The sequence below is a fragment of the Oikopleura dioica genome, chromosome XSR (assembly GCF_907165135.1).
Source record: "Oikopleura dioica chromosome XSR, OKI2018_I68_1.0, whole genome shotgun sequence".
Classification (NCBI taxonomy): domain Eukaryota; kingdom Metazoa; phylum Chordata; class Appendicularia; order Copelata; family Oikopleuridae; genus Oikopleura; species Oikopleura dioica.
In genome coordinates, this window is record NC_137294.1 from 7,156,682 (window position 1) to 7,169,476 (window position 12,795).

Here is a 12,795-nt window from a genome sequence, read left to right on the forward strand (position 1 = left end):
TCGAAACTTGCAAAATAGACACGAGTCAATACGTTTTAGGCCGTTTTATTTTTAACAGATCAAAACGTTTGCGAAAGAAGTGGTTCTACATATTTACAATCAAATTATGAACATATTATATCATACACGTTTACCCAAGATTCATCCATGTTTTCGAGCCCTGGCAGAGAAACATTATCCTGCTTTTGAAGATCCAAGCTTTCGATGAGTGCGCTCTTCTCCTCGCTCAAGATGGCCACATTCGCTTTGGCGGTTTTTAACTCAGCTTGTGCCGCGCTCAATTCAGCTCGAACAACCTTAAGTGACGTCATGTACTCAAGGCTGGCTTCGCTCTGTCGATGCTGTTGCTCGTCAGCTTCGCTTACGAGCGTTGAAACACGCAGCTGTAGCTACATAACAGATGTTAATCATGATAAAATTTAATGTAGAAAAGTATTAAGAATGAGTATATTTTACCTGTTTTTTCTGCTGCTCTAGGTTTTGAAGGAGGTCATCTTTTTGCTTGGAAATGAGATCGACGGATTCGAGAGCTGCAAGCTTTTTGGAGCATTCGGAGAAGCGCTGGTGAAGTGCGTTGAGCTCTTCCTCCTTCTCCTGCAAGTCATTTTTCAAAAACTGCAGTTGAATGGACTCTTCCTCGTTCACATGCTGTTGCAAAGGCAAGGAACCTACGTAGTAAATTATCAGAACAAAATTCAAATATACAATCTATACCTGAGAAGCTGGGGCTTTCGAAGCTTCTCTGCTCTATCTCAGAGGTATTTTGCCGTTCGCTAGAGGCGGAGTTCTCCTCTAGCATTTGCTTGAGCGTCACGTGCTCATTTTGAAGCTGGTAGTAAGCTTCTTTTAGCTCATCCATCTGCGATTCGAGAGCGCAGTACGCCGAGTCTCTGCACTTAACGCCTTCGTTGAGCTCATGAATGGTCGCCTCCAGCTTCGACTTCTCGACCACCCCATCGTTCACTTTTTCGATGAGCTGCGAAACACGAAGTCTAAAATTACACTTGTTAATCTACGAGAGAATATAACAAGTTTTTACCGCAGGACTTCGTTTTCCGTCCTAAGCTTCTTCAATTTAGCGGTATCTTCCTGGAGGCGGCTGTTCTCCTGACACAGACGAGTGTTGTCTTTTTGAAGAGACTCGTAATCGGAGATTTTCGCGAGCTGCCAAGTCTGCTTCTCAATCCGCTCCTGAAGATTCGCGTAGCTTTTATCCGCCTTCTCGCGACCCTGCAGAAGCTCTTCGTTGTAGCGCTCTGCGTCTCTCAGGCAATTATTCTTGATATAGAGCTTCTGCTCAAGCTCAGTGCAGCGCGAGCATGGTGCGCGACGATTTGGTGAGTCCAGCATTCCTCCGCCGCCGGAAATGTTCAGGATCTTAAAAATAGTCGGTAAGTTACCAGAAGAGTTGATCGAGCATTACCTGCTCACTGAGCGACAGTCGACGACCGTGTTCAATCGACACGTTTAGGGAGTCGCTCGGCACAACCGACTTGGGAGTAGCCCCGTGGCCGAACAGTGAACCGATGACGCTCACGATCTCTCTCTCGCCCAGGCTAGAGGACTTTGAGAAGCTTTCCATCTTCTCAGAGATGGTCCTGATGAAGGTCTGGCAAGTTTCCTGGCCGACAGAAGCCATCGCGGCGGAGAGAATGACGGGGATGAGTCCGATCTCTGATCGCTCGGCACGACTGTAGAGATCGTGCCACTCTTGCACGTGAGCTGGCATCACCAATCGTCCAAGGTCTGTCCATAAGCAAAGCGATCGTTTAAGCTCGCTTAGGTGTTTGCCCATGAACGACCTAGAATTTCCTTGAATGAATTTATGATCTGATTCGACTTACCTTATCGCCTCAGTTTGTTTCTGACTGTCGCTGACGAACTCTTTGTCGTCGAGCCAGAAGACGATGTTGACGCATATATTCTGAATCAACCGCCTGTCAATCGACATCTTGAACCGATTTCTAAATGGAAATTTGCTTAAAAAGTAGTGTCTACATGATCAAAATGAAAAACAGCGAAAATAAAAAGGTGCGTGTCGTATTGCAGAAATCTCACGAGTGGCGGTTTTTTGCGAAATTTTCCGGGCGTAACCGGCGCTCGTGCTCGATTTTAATCTAAAATTTGAAAAATAGACAGCTAACTCGTGTGAACTCAAGTTCAAAAACAAAGATGGCCTTATTGATAGCAATCCCAACCGAAATAAAAATGAAATTCCTCACTTTGGGGGTAAAAAACGGATAGATGTCTTTGGTGGCGTTTATTCAAATCAAAAACCCGTGTTAAACTAATTAAGTTTGACAAATGCGCCTAAATATTTTTAAATAATCAGAATGCATAAGTTGTCGCCCCAGCGCTTTAATCTTTCACGTTTCCGAAATGAAATCATTCATTTGCGCATAAACTCACTAGCGAAATGAAACGTCTTATCATCCTTTTCGACATATTCATTTCCTTCTCGACAGGTATTTGAGAGATTTCGCCTTGAAAATTGCAATTCATTTGAAAAATTAGCCCAGAGAATCGACTTTGAACCGTCTAAATTCGAAAGAGGAGTCTTGGAAGTGGAAGATGCATTGAATACGTACACTGACTTGAGCCAGGCCGACATTGCGTTTATGCTTTCGAAACAGTTCAATTACACGAATTTCCTCGCCAACCACATCGTCGATGGTTTTTTCATCAACTTCAAGGAGAAATGGCAGATGAAAATGGTTTTGAAAAAGAAAGCTGATAAAGGCAAAATTAAGCACTTCACTGGGAAGGGGTTTGATGCAAACGGCGAACATTTTGATGTTACCAACGGAACTATCATGGAGTCAGGAACGAGTCCAGTTATTATCAGTCAGGTGTTCAAAGGAAAACATTAGGAAAACTCGTAACAGGACACTGGACGTTCATCAAGAGCTACAACGGAAGAGGGCCAGAAGGATGGGTTCACGAGTGGCGCTACGCCGGGCAGATGAACGGTAAAATTTGGCACGGCGGTTTCCAAAAAGTGGAAAAAGCCTTCGACGAGATGTTTATCGCGCAAACCTTTTTCTACGAAAACTCAACGGCTTTCGATTACCCGCCAAAAGGTATTGAATCTTTGATTGTTTCTGTTTGAAAGATCTAATTACTAATAGTGCAACCTCACAAATTATCAGCCACAACTGTCTCAAGACCATTTAACTTGTGCAAGGAGAAAATAAGTGAGTACAGTCAGGGAGTTCTTTCCGATATAAGTTCCGCAAGAGAAAAGAGACGAGTCCAAAATTGGTCCAGCAAATTGACGGGAATCATGGAGAACATGTTTGATGGTGTCAATTCTAATGGATTTCACATTGATATGCTTTCACAAGTTCGAAAAGGAATGGCGAATAGGTAAGTGTGCATTTGATAGCAATTCTTATATTAATAAAAAGGGTTGGGGCGAATGTCGACGATTTGGCTCGAGTGTGCTTTCGACGGGTGGTCCAACATAGATTCAAGAAAAAAGGAAACGGCGGAAAACACTTGATAACAAGAGCACGAAGACTGCTGAAGCAACTCTGTTCAAAAACAGCTTCCAATGGAGCGCCTGAGTGTAAAAGACTGTAAATAAAATGAGTTTGAGGGAACTAGGGGTGTTTATTTGAAGACTACTGCTAAAATGGAACTAAAGTGAAGATCTAAGTAGGTTTATTCTGTTTTTTTCTTCTGTGCGTCGGAGTGGTAGAGGACCACGAAGGACATGAGTCCCACGCCGGCCATCATCGAAAAGGCCGAGAAGTAGTAAGGATACGCGGTGGAGATGAAACGCTCATATTGATTGTGGCGGAGTGGTCGGACAGATACCTTCAACGATCATTTTAAGTGCATTTGCAAGGTTCTTACCTGGACGTGGTTGACGATTTCGGTGTATCCGAGACGCTTGTAATTCGTTCTAAACTGGAAAACTCCGTAAACATCGGGCAACTTGAAGTCGACGGACATAACGCCATTTTTGTTCTGAAGTCGTTTTCGGACGAAAGGATCCAGCCGGTGGAAATCAAGGAACATGTCGGTCCCTTGGAAGGGCACCCACTTTCCTTCGACGAGTTCCTCAACAGTGAGCTCGTAGTGAACATCTTCCATGATCGTGTAAAACTCGGGCGATTTAGTTTCTCCGACAAGATGGTGCTTGACATTTGACTCGCGGAGAACGCCGCGGCATTTCATCGCCCAAAGAAGAATGTTCGTCGCCGTCTCCGAGTTTTGGAACATTTTTAGAGAACCAGCAATTACGACACGCGCATTGTTTCGAGCTTGAAGCCCGGCGACGAGAACGATGTTCTTTCCTGAGAAAATTTTTAGTAATTGTATCTGAAAAAGTACAGTACCTAAAACCATAGGATATTCGGAAATGGGCTCATTGGGATACCAAGAATAGGCGGTAGGGGCTGCCCATGCGATAGGGAAGACAAGCTTGTTTGCTGCATCGAGTTTCATGCCCACTCCTTCAAAGGTCAACGCTTCCGAAACCGGTCCAGTGATGATTTCCGCGGGAACGAACTGTTTCGCCTCAACCAAAAAAGCGGTGTGATCCCCACTGTCTTCCTTCTCGTTGACATTCAAGTGATCAATGACTTGGGTGCCAGCTTCGTCGAGTTCTACTCCGATCTCAGCCGCTGTCTCTCGAATCGCGTCTCCCACAGTGTTGCCGGCAGCGATAAAAACATTTCCTCCGTTATCAACAAACTCGACAATTGCCTTAAAACGTTCTCAAATTCTGAAATAAAAAGGAAAAACTTACAGCTGAGTTGATTTTGCCGCCAAATTCGTCCACTGAAGGGGCGAGAACAATGAGACCCTTGTAAAGGTTCACTCCATAACGAGTTAACTCCAGGCTCGCATCATCGGCTTGCTTAAAGACGAGCTCGTATCCTTGATCTGCTAGTGGAGCCAAGGTCGCACGATGGGTTACTTTCACCCGCGAATTCTCGTAAAGAACGAGTAGCTTATCCGCTGCCGACGCTACTATCACCAACAGTGACAACAGAAATTTCATTCTGAATCGAAACTTTACTAGCGTAGAGATATATTTAAAAAAAAACGTAGCAATTTAACCTAATCAAAGATAACAAACAATTCCTGACTGAAATTTAATAGATCTTCTCTAATTCCGATAAGTGATACTCTTCTGAAAGCTGGGAGAAGCTCAAAACGGAGATAATCTGTTGAATTTGTCTCCCAAACGGCGCGCTGGGAAATTTCGATTGGTCGCCCTCTTTTTTTCCTTTGAGCTTGAGCGCGCGGACCGAACTACTACGTCATCGATCCGTAGAGACTGCCCCTCTCCCTCTTCTTCATCCCCTTTCTTTAGGCAAATATCTTATTCTTAAACCAAATTCTTAGATAATAAAAAAAGTTTTCTTTTTATTTACTTACGTTCTGCCCTAAAAGGCGAAAACAGAGAAAGCATTCTTCTATTCGCACAGAAATATTTTATAGGTCAACTTCATAAAATAGAAATCAAATACTATGCAGCAGAAAAATTATAAATTTTTGCAGACTGTCAAAAGCGGGAGTTGATGCAGATGATAAACGAAAAACACCTTTAAATGCAATGTGGGAGAGCCCAAAGGCCTCCCCTGGAATTAATAACTACTGGCCTAGGTGAGCGTCTAGCCGAAGCGTTACTATTATTGATTATTTTTAGCCTACAAAGACCTTCTGTCGCCGACTTCCGCGACTCCGTAGCAACATGCCAGGATCGAGAGCTTTGGGAAGCGTGCAGATCGGGCAATCTAAACCGAGTTCGTGAGCTCATTTCGATTCATGGGAATTCTATCAACGCTCGCGATGCAGACGGACGTCGATCTACTCCCTTGCACTTTGCTGCTGGTTTCGGTCGGAAGGAAGTTGTCGAGTATCTGCTCGAAACAGGCGGAGACGTAGGCGCCACTGACGAGGGAGGACTCATCTCGCTCCACAATGCTTGCTCCTTTGGCCACGCGGATGTTGTTCGCATGCTCATTGAAGCTAAGTCCGACGTGAATACGCAAGACCGTTGGGGCTGGACTTCTCTTCACGAAGCCGCCATCAAAGGAAAAGCGGATGTGTGCATCTTACTTCTTCAAGCCGGTGCCGATTGGAATGTTAGTAACTCTGATGGTAAAATGCCATTGGAAGTTGCTGAAGGCCCCGCTCGTCTTGTTCTCAAAGGTGAATACAAAAGGATGAGCTTCTCGAATCTGCAAGAATCGGCAGCGAAGAGCGGTTCGTGCAGCTCCTCACCCCGATAAATGTTAATATTACCGCAACAGACGGGCGAAAATCGTCTCCGCTTCACCTTGCTGCTGGTTATAATCGCGTGCGGATCGTTGAAATATTGCTCAAGCAGTCTTGCTTCACTGGTCGCCATTGGCCGATGGCCGATGTTCTCGCCAAGGATAAAGGTGGACTGGTGCCCCTCCACAATGCATGTAGTTATGGGCACATAGACGTCGTCAATATTCTTCTCAAGGCAGGAGCTGACCCGAATACATGTGATCTGTGGCAGTTTACTCCCCTCCACGAGGCTTCGAACAAAGGACGCCACGAGGTTTGTTCGCTACTGATAGCTTACGGTGCTGACCCCCACCTCAACAACTGCCACGGAAAGAATTCGATCGAGTGCGCCGCCTCCAAAGAACTAGCCGACAAAATCTTACGAGAGTACAGCTTCATCGAGCTAATTGACGCGTGTAAGCAAGGCAATATAAGTCGCATGAAGAAGCTGCTTACACCTGAGCTTATAAATTTCGCGCACATAGTAAGTGGCGAGACCCCTTTGATGATCGCTGTCACTTGTCCCTTTGCAAAACGTCGCCAAGTGGTAGAAAGTCTTTTGAAGAAGGGAGCTGGAGTTCAAATTCAAAGCAAAGACGGCTCCACCGCGCTTCATTATGCAGCGACTTTTGGACACATTGATGCCGCCGAGTTGCTAGTCAGGCACAACGCGCAAATGTCGATAAAAGATTGTGTCGGTGACACACCACTCCATCGTGCCGTGAAGCACCAGCACGCTGGAATCTACCACTTATTCATTTCGAACGGAGGCGACCCCAACATTCAGAACAATGACGGTTTGACGCCAATCGATTTGGGTAGTCAAGCGTTGCCCAGCCACTCAATCAATTTGCCTTCCAACGATAGCAATAAAGTGTTCCTCGAGGCTGCGAAATCTGGCGATTTGGATCAAGTAAAGCGACTTTGCAATCCAAGCACGGTTAATTGTCGCGACGTCGAAGGTAGACATTCAACCCCCTTCACTTTGCAGCCGGTTATAATCGAGTTCAAATCGTCGAATATCTTCTTAGTCAAGGTGCAGAGGTCCAAGCAAAAGATAAAGGTGGTCTCGTCCCGTTACATAACGCTTGTAGTTACGGACACTACGATGTCGTTGTCATTTTGGTCCAAGCGGGTGCAAATGTCAACACAGCGGATCTGTGGAAATATACTCCAGTTCACGAAGCAGCTTCCAAGGAATTGTTCCAATGGTTTTTAAATAGCTTATTATTGACAATATTTGTTGTATCCCTTTGGTGACTATATTTTGAAGAACATTGAAAGGGCAAATACGATATATGCAAGCTTTTGATGAAAAATGGGGCTGACCCGAATAAAAAGAACCGAGACGGACAGTCACCATTGGACGTTGCTAAGGATTCTGACATAAAAGACATCTTGCTGGGTGACGCAGCAGTGCTAGATGCAGCGAAATCAGGAAGTGTTGCTCGAATACAGAAACTTCTGACGGCGGAGAACGTTAACTGCCGTGATACGCATGGGCGAAATTCCACACCCCTTCACTTGGCAGCTGGCTATAACAATATCGGTGAGCTTGAGCCCTTGTTAGCTGCAAGAGTAAATTTATAAGTTGAATTCAGAAGTCGCGGAGATTTTAATCGAATACGGTGCGGATGTCAATGCTGAAGACAGAGGAGGATTGATACCTCTTCATAATGCCGCTTCATACGGACATGTTGAAATCGCACAAGTGCTCCTGAAGCATGGAAGTCACGTCAATGCGAATGATAGATGGCAATTCACGCCACTTCACGAAGCAGCGCAGAAAGGCAGGACCCAGCTATGTGCACTTTTGCTTTCTCACGGAGCCGATCCTTACGTCAAGAATCAAGAAGGACAGACGACGATAGAGGTCGCTTCACAGGATGATGTTCGGTGTCTTCTCAGGTAGAGCGTTACAATCAAACTTGGAAATAATCGGTTTAGGGATGCAATGTGGCAAGGTGAGCCAAATCAAACTCCAGAATCTCAGCGCGAATCGACTGAAGACAAAGATCCTCCTTCACAAACACTTGGTAAGAGTCTACTTAGGATCTATGTCTAACAAATGCCAAAAGCTGCTAACTTGGAGGCGATGAAAAATTTCCTGGCCGGAACTGAGTTTGAAAAGTATATTGCCCTGTTCGAGCAGGAAGAGATAACACTGGACGTTCTCGCGGAAATCAGCCACGATGAGCTCAAAAATCTTGGTATAAAAGCTTATGGGCATCGACATCGACTCCTTAGAGCAGTTCGCAAGCAGTGCTCTGGTCCTGACAGCTCTATTATTCAAGGTACTTGATAAGTAATGGGATTGTCCGATTTCAACTCAATCTAGCTAACCAGCCTGTCGTGACACTCCAGGACTTGGACGAAGAGATGGCTGAGTATCAGTCCGTGTATGACGAAATGCAACAAACTATACGAGAACACAAGGATTTCGGTGCCGCTGGCGGAATTTATCAATCTTTTAAAATTTGTTCGATTCAAAAAGTGAAGAATCCTCGTTTGTGGATTCGCTACGAGCGGAGGTACGTAACTGCTATTAATCGCTGTTGCATTATTTGATTCCACAGAAAAGACGAGGTGAAGGAAGAAAACTACGGCTCGGCAAATGAACGAATGCTTTTCCATGGTTCGCCTTTTATTCAAGCTATAATACAGAAAGGATTCGACGAGCGGCACGCCTAGTAAGCTCTTCCAATAAAAGCAAATCATATTGGTTTCCTTTAGTATCGGTGGGATGTTCGGCGCGGGTATTTATTTTGCAGAAAATTCTTCCAAGTCTAACCAATATGTCTGGGGAATCGGAGGTGGAACTGGATGTCATGAACACAGAGACAAAAGCTGCTACGTATGCAAGAGGCAAATGCTGCTTTGTCGCGTTACCTTGGGCAAAAGTTTTCTTCAAACAAATGCTCAGAAGCTGGCGCATGCTCCTCCCGGTCACCACAGGTAAATTTTGCCAGACGATTGGTATTCTAACATTTTTAAGTGTCGTTGGTAAGCCTTCTATCGGCGGCCTTTGTCACCCGGAATACGTTATCTATCGCGGCGAGCAATCTTATCCTGAGTATCTCATTACTTATCTCATTCAACCACAAGAGACCTAGAATCTATTTCAATTTACGTTTTCGTTGAGCCACTTTGCTTTCAGCATTGAAAATGTGCCTATTTTTTTATTCTTTGTGACCATAACCAATATGTCGCCATACAGCTCGTTCCACCTTTCTTCAATAAACAAAATATCAAAAATTATTCGTGAGCTTTGACGAAGTCCTTCTTAGAGAATATGACGTTTATATGAAAGTATGAAAATATTAAAACCGGAATGGATAGTCGAGGAAAAGTCCCCGCTTATTTCATGCGACATTCATCCCGACGGCTCGAGAGTCGCTGTTGGAGGCTGCTCTGGCCAGGGAGGAGGCAAGATTCAAATATGGAATATGGCTCCGATCCTTTCAAAGAAAAAGGCAGATGATCCAACCTGCCCTAAACTTTTGTGCGCAATGTTCAACCACATGGCTTGCGTGAATGTCGTCCGCTGGACATTGTCTGGCAAATATTTGGCATCAGGCGGCGATGATCGTCTCATCATGATTTGGATTTTCGCGGGAAAGTCGAAAAAGGACGGCGTCGAGGAAGAAAACTGGAAATGCTTACATCGATTGCAAGGTAGACCGACAAAAGCCGACCTCTCAGCTAGAATGTGTTAAGGACATGACGCGGATGTTATCGATTTAGCTTGGAATCGGAACGACAAATATCTAGCTTCTGGGTCATTAGACAATTCTATAATCATTTGGGATGTTGATAACAAGTTTAACCAGATTCAAAGATTACGTGGCCACACGAACTTTGTTAAGGGCGTTACTTGGGACCCCGTTGGAAACTATCTCGCATCCCAAGGTATTCAATCTAGCATAAATTGAAGCCGATTATTTCTCAAGGAGCCGACGGAACTGTCAGAATTTGGAGTACAATAAGTTGGAAGGAAGAGAAATCAGTTTCAGGGCCCTTTAAAGACTCCATGAATGGACATGTGATGAGAATATCATGGAGTCCAGATGGTTTCTATCTTCTCGCGGGCTCTGCGGTGAACAATGGGGCTCCGACGGGACAAGTAATTAGCCGAAAATGGATCACGACGTTCGACTTAGTCGGTCACCGAAAATCAGTTTCTTGCGTTCGTTTCGCTCCCACTTGTCGAGATACTCCCCCGAGCTTGAATATGCGCACTAATAGAGTAAAGACGCCGGTCTGCGCTGTAGGCTCTCGCGATTGCTCAATATCTGTTTGGATGACCTCGCTCCTTCGGCCTATAATGGTTGTTCACGATATTTTCGACGACTCCATTCTCGATCTTTCTTGGGACTCTTCTGGGCTGATCCTCGCGGCTACAAGTTGGGATGGTGCCGCAGCTTTTCTTCACTTCAGGGAAGACGAATTGGGTTCGCAAATCTCCTACGCTGATATGAATAAAATGCTTGAAGGTGTGTATTTTCCGGCAGACTAGTGAAATCATCTTTTTTAAAGAACATTACGGTTCAACCGCTCAAGATCTTCGAGATATTATTATTGAAAATCCGGCTTTAATACACCTGGCGCAAAACGGAAATAAACCCGTGATGCAAGAAGTCCAGCGCGGACCAACAAAACAAATCGGTATCCCAATTACTATTCGCCTTAGCGTTATCATTATTGTTCAGAAGTCAAGCGCAAGGATGGCAAGAAACGAATCACTCCTGCTTTTGTCACTGGGATATCAGCGAGTTCTGTCAAACCTTTTGGTAATCCCACTACGCCACAGAAAAAGGTGAAACACTCTTTGATATTTCATCGTTTATCTAAATTGTTCAGGCAACAAATCCTCCAAATGTGTCCTCTTCCGTCAAAAGTGTTTCCAAGGACGATTCGAAAAAGGTTCCCGAAGAAGAGAACAAAGAAAACATTATCGTCAAACACGCCGACAAAAATACTGAAGCTACTGCCGATAACTTAGCTAAAGAGAAAACCACCAAAAAGAAAGAGGATCAGCTGGAAGATCTCATGTCGTCAAGGCTTGAAAAGGCCAACGATAAAATCATTCCAAAAACAATTGCGAAAGAAGCACCACTAGCGTTAAAAGAAAAGCTGAAGGAGAAACCAAAAGAAAAAATCGAAGTCAGCTTGCCAAGTTTTAACCGGCCAGCCAAAGAAGACGTCACAGAAGAAAAAGTTCGAGGGAAAAAGGGACGCAAGAAGAGAGGTGAGCCAGAAAAGATTTCTGAAACAAGCGACCCAAAAAAGAGTGATAATGAAAAGGATGAATCTAAAAAACAAAAAGATTTGAAGAAAGAAGATTCTGACGAAGAAATAGTTTCGCGTAAAAAATTACCAGGCATCACTCCGAATCCTAGCGAGATCAAAGCAGCTTTGAGCTCACTTCAACTGCGTATTTTTTGCGAAGACGGGCGAACGATCATTGCTGATGAAAAATCAACATGGAAATCTGTTATTGATGGGTCCATTGTCGCGCTCGATGTTTATAAAAGCAAAATAATTCTTTGCACGCTAGAAGGCGAACTGGTCTTTCTTTCGAATGATAGTGGAAGGCGTAGCGATCTCACTGAGTATATCGGTTCAATACATTCATTTGCTCTTTTTGAGAACATGATGCTTTTGTCAACAGTTGACGGAACGTTGTATCTGAGAGATCTTGATCAAAAGCTACCTGACGTACGAGCAGAACTTGGTTGTATTCCAAATCCTCGTGAAGTTTGGGTAATAATTATCTTCAGCGATAAGTTAAAATAAATAAATTATTTTAGTACTCAAAGAGGCTCAACGCTATTAACATATCTACCGAAAGCGGTAATGTTATGCAATGGAACGAAAAGTCGCATCGCTGGTATGTCGTCCACAAGGCAGCGTCGTTCGTCTATAGTCGGACCCTTTTCAATGATCCGGAAATACAAACGCACCTAGAAGATCAGCATCGTCAACCTGCATATGCGACTGGAAAACATTGTATGCGCTAAGAAGTTCTAAAAAGCTCGTTTTGAAGCTCTTTTTAGTAAGCGAACTTCTCGCTGCAGGATATGAAGAAGATCTAAATCTCGCGATCAAAAACGACGATCCTAATCATTATAGACAGGGCCTTATTCAGTATGCCGCGCATATATCTCAACATAATATGCGCCCACGACTGAAAGAAGTAGGTTATTGCTAAAATACCAATATCTAAAGTGAATTCCAGCTCTGCGATTTTCTTCTTGGACCAGTTCACCAGTCAGAAAGTGATTGGGAACCAAATATTATTGGGCTCTCCAAGCGAGTACTTCTCCGCGATATACTAAATACAATTCAATCCAACATTGCCTTACAAAGACTGTATTCCGAGTATGATGAGCTGCTTGATGTTTGCAATGAAGTAGAAAGTGAAGTCATGAGTGAATAAGTAGTCATCAAATTATCTTCATCATTAAACCTGATCCAACACTGCCTTTACTTTTCTTGAAAGCTTGACTCTAAACATGATTT

The 12,795-nt window shown here is 44.2% G+C and overlaps 5 protein-coding genes across 5 annotated transcripts; 3 read left to right on the top strand and 2 right to left on the bottom strand.

The window, feature by feature from the left end:
• Positions 1-38: 38 nt before the first annotated feature.
• On the bottom strand, positions 39-1,985 carry LOC145706595 (uncharacterized). Its single transcript, XM_081784016.1, has 6 exons — positions 1,845-1,985; positions 1,424-1,802; positions 1,040-1,377; positions 715-992; positions 457-668; positions 39-389 (listed from the first exon to the last, which is right to left on the bottom strand). The coding sequence occupies exons 1-6, from the start codon at positions 1,949-1,951 to the stop codon at positions 105-107; spliced, it is 1,599 nt and encodes a 532-aa protein (XP_081640142.1). The 5' UTR covers positions 1,952-1,985; the 3' UTR covers positions 39-104.
• A 159-nt stretch (positions 1,986-2,144) lies between these two features.
• LOC145706598 (dolichyl-diphosphooligosaccharide--protein glycosyltransferase 48 kDa subunit-like) lies at positions 2,145-5,056 on the bottom strand. Its single transcript, XM_081784019.1, has 4 exons — positions 4,757-5,056; positions 4,344-4,713; positions 3,859-4,301; positions 2,145-3,819 (listed from the first exon to the last, which is right to left on the bottom strand). Exons 1-4 carry the CDS (start codon positions 5,009-5,011, stop codon positions 3,664-3,666), a joined length of 1,224 nt encoding a protein of 407 aa, XP_081640145.1. The 5' UTR covers positions 5,012-5,056; the 3' UTR covers positions 2,145-3,663.
• Positions 2,184-3,703, top strand: LOC145709065 (uncharacterized). The gene is made up of 5 exons (XM_081786749.1): positions 2,184-2,465; positions 2,515-2,844; positions 2,886-3,080; positions 3,129-3,366; positions 3,408-3,703. Exons 1-5 carry the CDS (start codon positions 2,417-2,419, stop codon positions 3,580-3,582), a joined length of 987 nt encoding a protein of 328 aa, XP_081642875.1. The 5' UTR covers positions 2,184-2,416; the 3' UTR covers positions 3,583-3,703.
• Positions 5,057-5,263: 207 nt separating the features above from the next.
• On the top strand, positions 5,264-9,487 carry LOC145706601 (poly [ADP-ribose] polymerase tankyrase-like). Its single transcript, XM_081784021.1, is given in 12 exon segments — positions 5,264-5,619; positions 5,663-6,174; positions 6,177-7,250; positions 7,253-7,466; positions 7,554-7,822; positions 7,875-8,181; positions 8,221-8,309; positions 8,352-8,567; positions 8,612-8,804; positions 8,850-8,963; positions 9,007-9,228; positions 9,269-9,487. Coding segments are annotated over 12 exon segments (3,378 nt in total). The 5' UTR covers positions 5,264-5,569; the 3' UTR covers positions 9,387-9,487.
• A 73-nt stretch (positions 9,488-9,560) lies between these two features.
• Positions 9,561-12,792, top strand: LOC145706594 (protein HIRA-like). The gene is made up of 9 exons (XM_081784015.1): positions 9,561-9,948; positions 9,991-10,182; positions 10,224-10,766; positions 10,810-10,938; positions 10,983-11,089; positions 11,134-12,036; positions 12,084-12,282; positions 12,330-12,469; positions 12,512-12,792. Exons 1-9 carry the CDS (start codon positions 9,585-9,587, stop codon positions 12,710-12,712), a joined length of 2,778 nt encoding a protein of 925 aa, XP_081640141.1. The 5' UTR covers positions 9,561-9,584; the 3' UTR covers positions 12,713-12,792.
• Positions 12,793-12,795: the final 3 nt, after the last annotated feature.

What these genes read in the sequence shown, in the direction of transcription:
- LOC145709065 (XM_081786749.1), top strand. Translation starts at nt 2,417, where the DNA reads ATGAAACGTCTTATCATCCTTTTCGACATATTCATTTCCTTCTCGACA. An exon ending in ATTCATTTCCTTCTCGACAG is followed by an intron (nt 2,466 to 2,514) that starts GTATTTGAGAGA and finishes TTGAAAAATTAG; the next exon opens with CCCAGAGAATCGACTTTGAA. An exon ending in AACGAGTCCAGTTATTATCA is followed by an intron (nt 2,845 to 2,885) that starts GTCAGGTGTTCA and finishes AACTCGTAACAG; the next exon opens with GACACTGGACGTTCATCAAG.
- LOC145706598 (XM_081784019.1), bottom strand. Translation starts at nt 5,011, where the DNA reads ATGAAATTTCTGTTGTCACTGTTGGTGATAGTAGCGTCGGCAGCGGAT. An exon ending in GCGGCAAAATCAACTCAGCT is followed by an intron (nt 4,714 to 4,756) that starts GTAAGTTTTTCC and finishes GAACGTTTTAAG; the next exon opens with GCAATTGTCGAGTTTGTTGA. An exon ending in CGAATATCCTATGGTTTTAG is followed by an intron (nt 4,302 to 4,343) that starts GTACTGTACTTT and finishes AAATTTTCTCAG; the next exon opens with GAAAGAACATCGTTCTCGTC.
- LOC145706595 (XM_081784016.1), bottom strand. Translation starts at nt 1,951, where the DNA reads ATGTCGATTGACAGGCGGTTGATTCAGAATATATGCGTCAACATCGTC. An exon ending in AAACAAACTGAGGCGATAAG is followed by an intron (nt 1,803 to 1,844) that starts GTAAGTCGAATC and finishes AGGAAATTCTAG; the next exon opens with GTCGTTCATGGGCAAACACC. An exon ending in GACTGTCGCTCAGTGAGCAG is followed by an intron (nt 1,378 to 1,423) that starts GTAATGCTCGAT and finishes ACTATTTTTAAG; the next exon opens with ATCCTGAACATTTCCGGCGG.
- LOC145706594 (XM_081784015.1), top strand. Translation starts at nt 9,585, where the DNA reads ATGAAAATATTAAAACCGGAATGGATAGTCGAGGAAAAGTCCCCGCTT. An exon ending in TATGAATAAAATGCTTGAAG is followed by an intron (nt 10,767 to 10,809) that starts GTGTGTATTTTC and finishes TCTTTTTTAAAG; the next exon opens with AACATTACGGTTCAACCGCT. An exon ending in CAAATCCTCGTGAAGTTTGG is followed by an intron (nt 12,037 to 12,083) that starts GTAATAATTATC and finishes AAATTATTTTAG; the next exon opens with TACTCAAAGAGGCTCAACGC.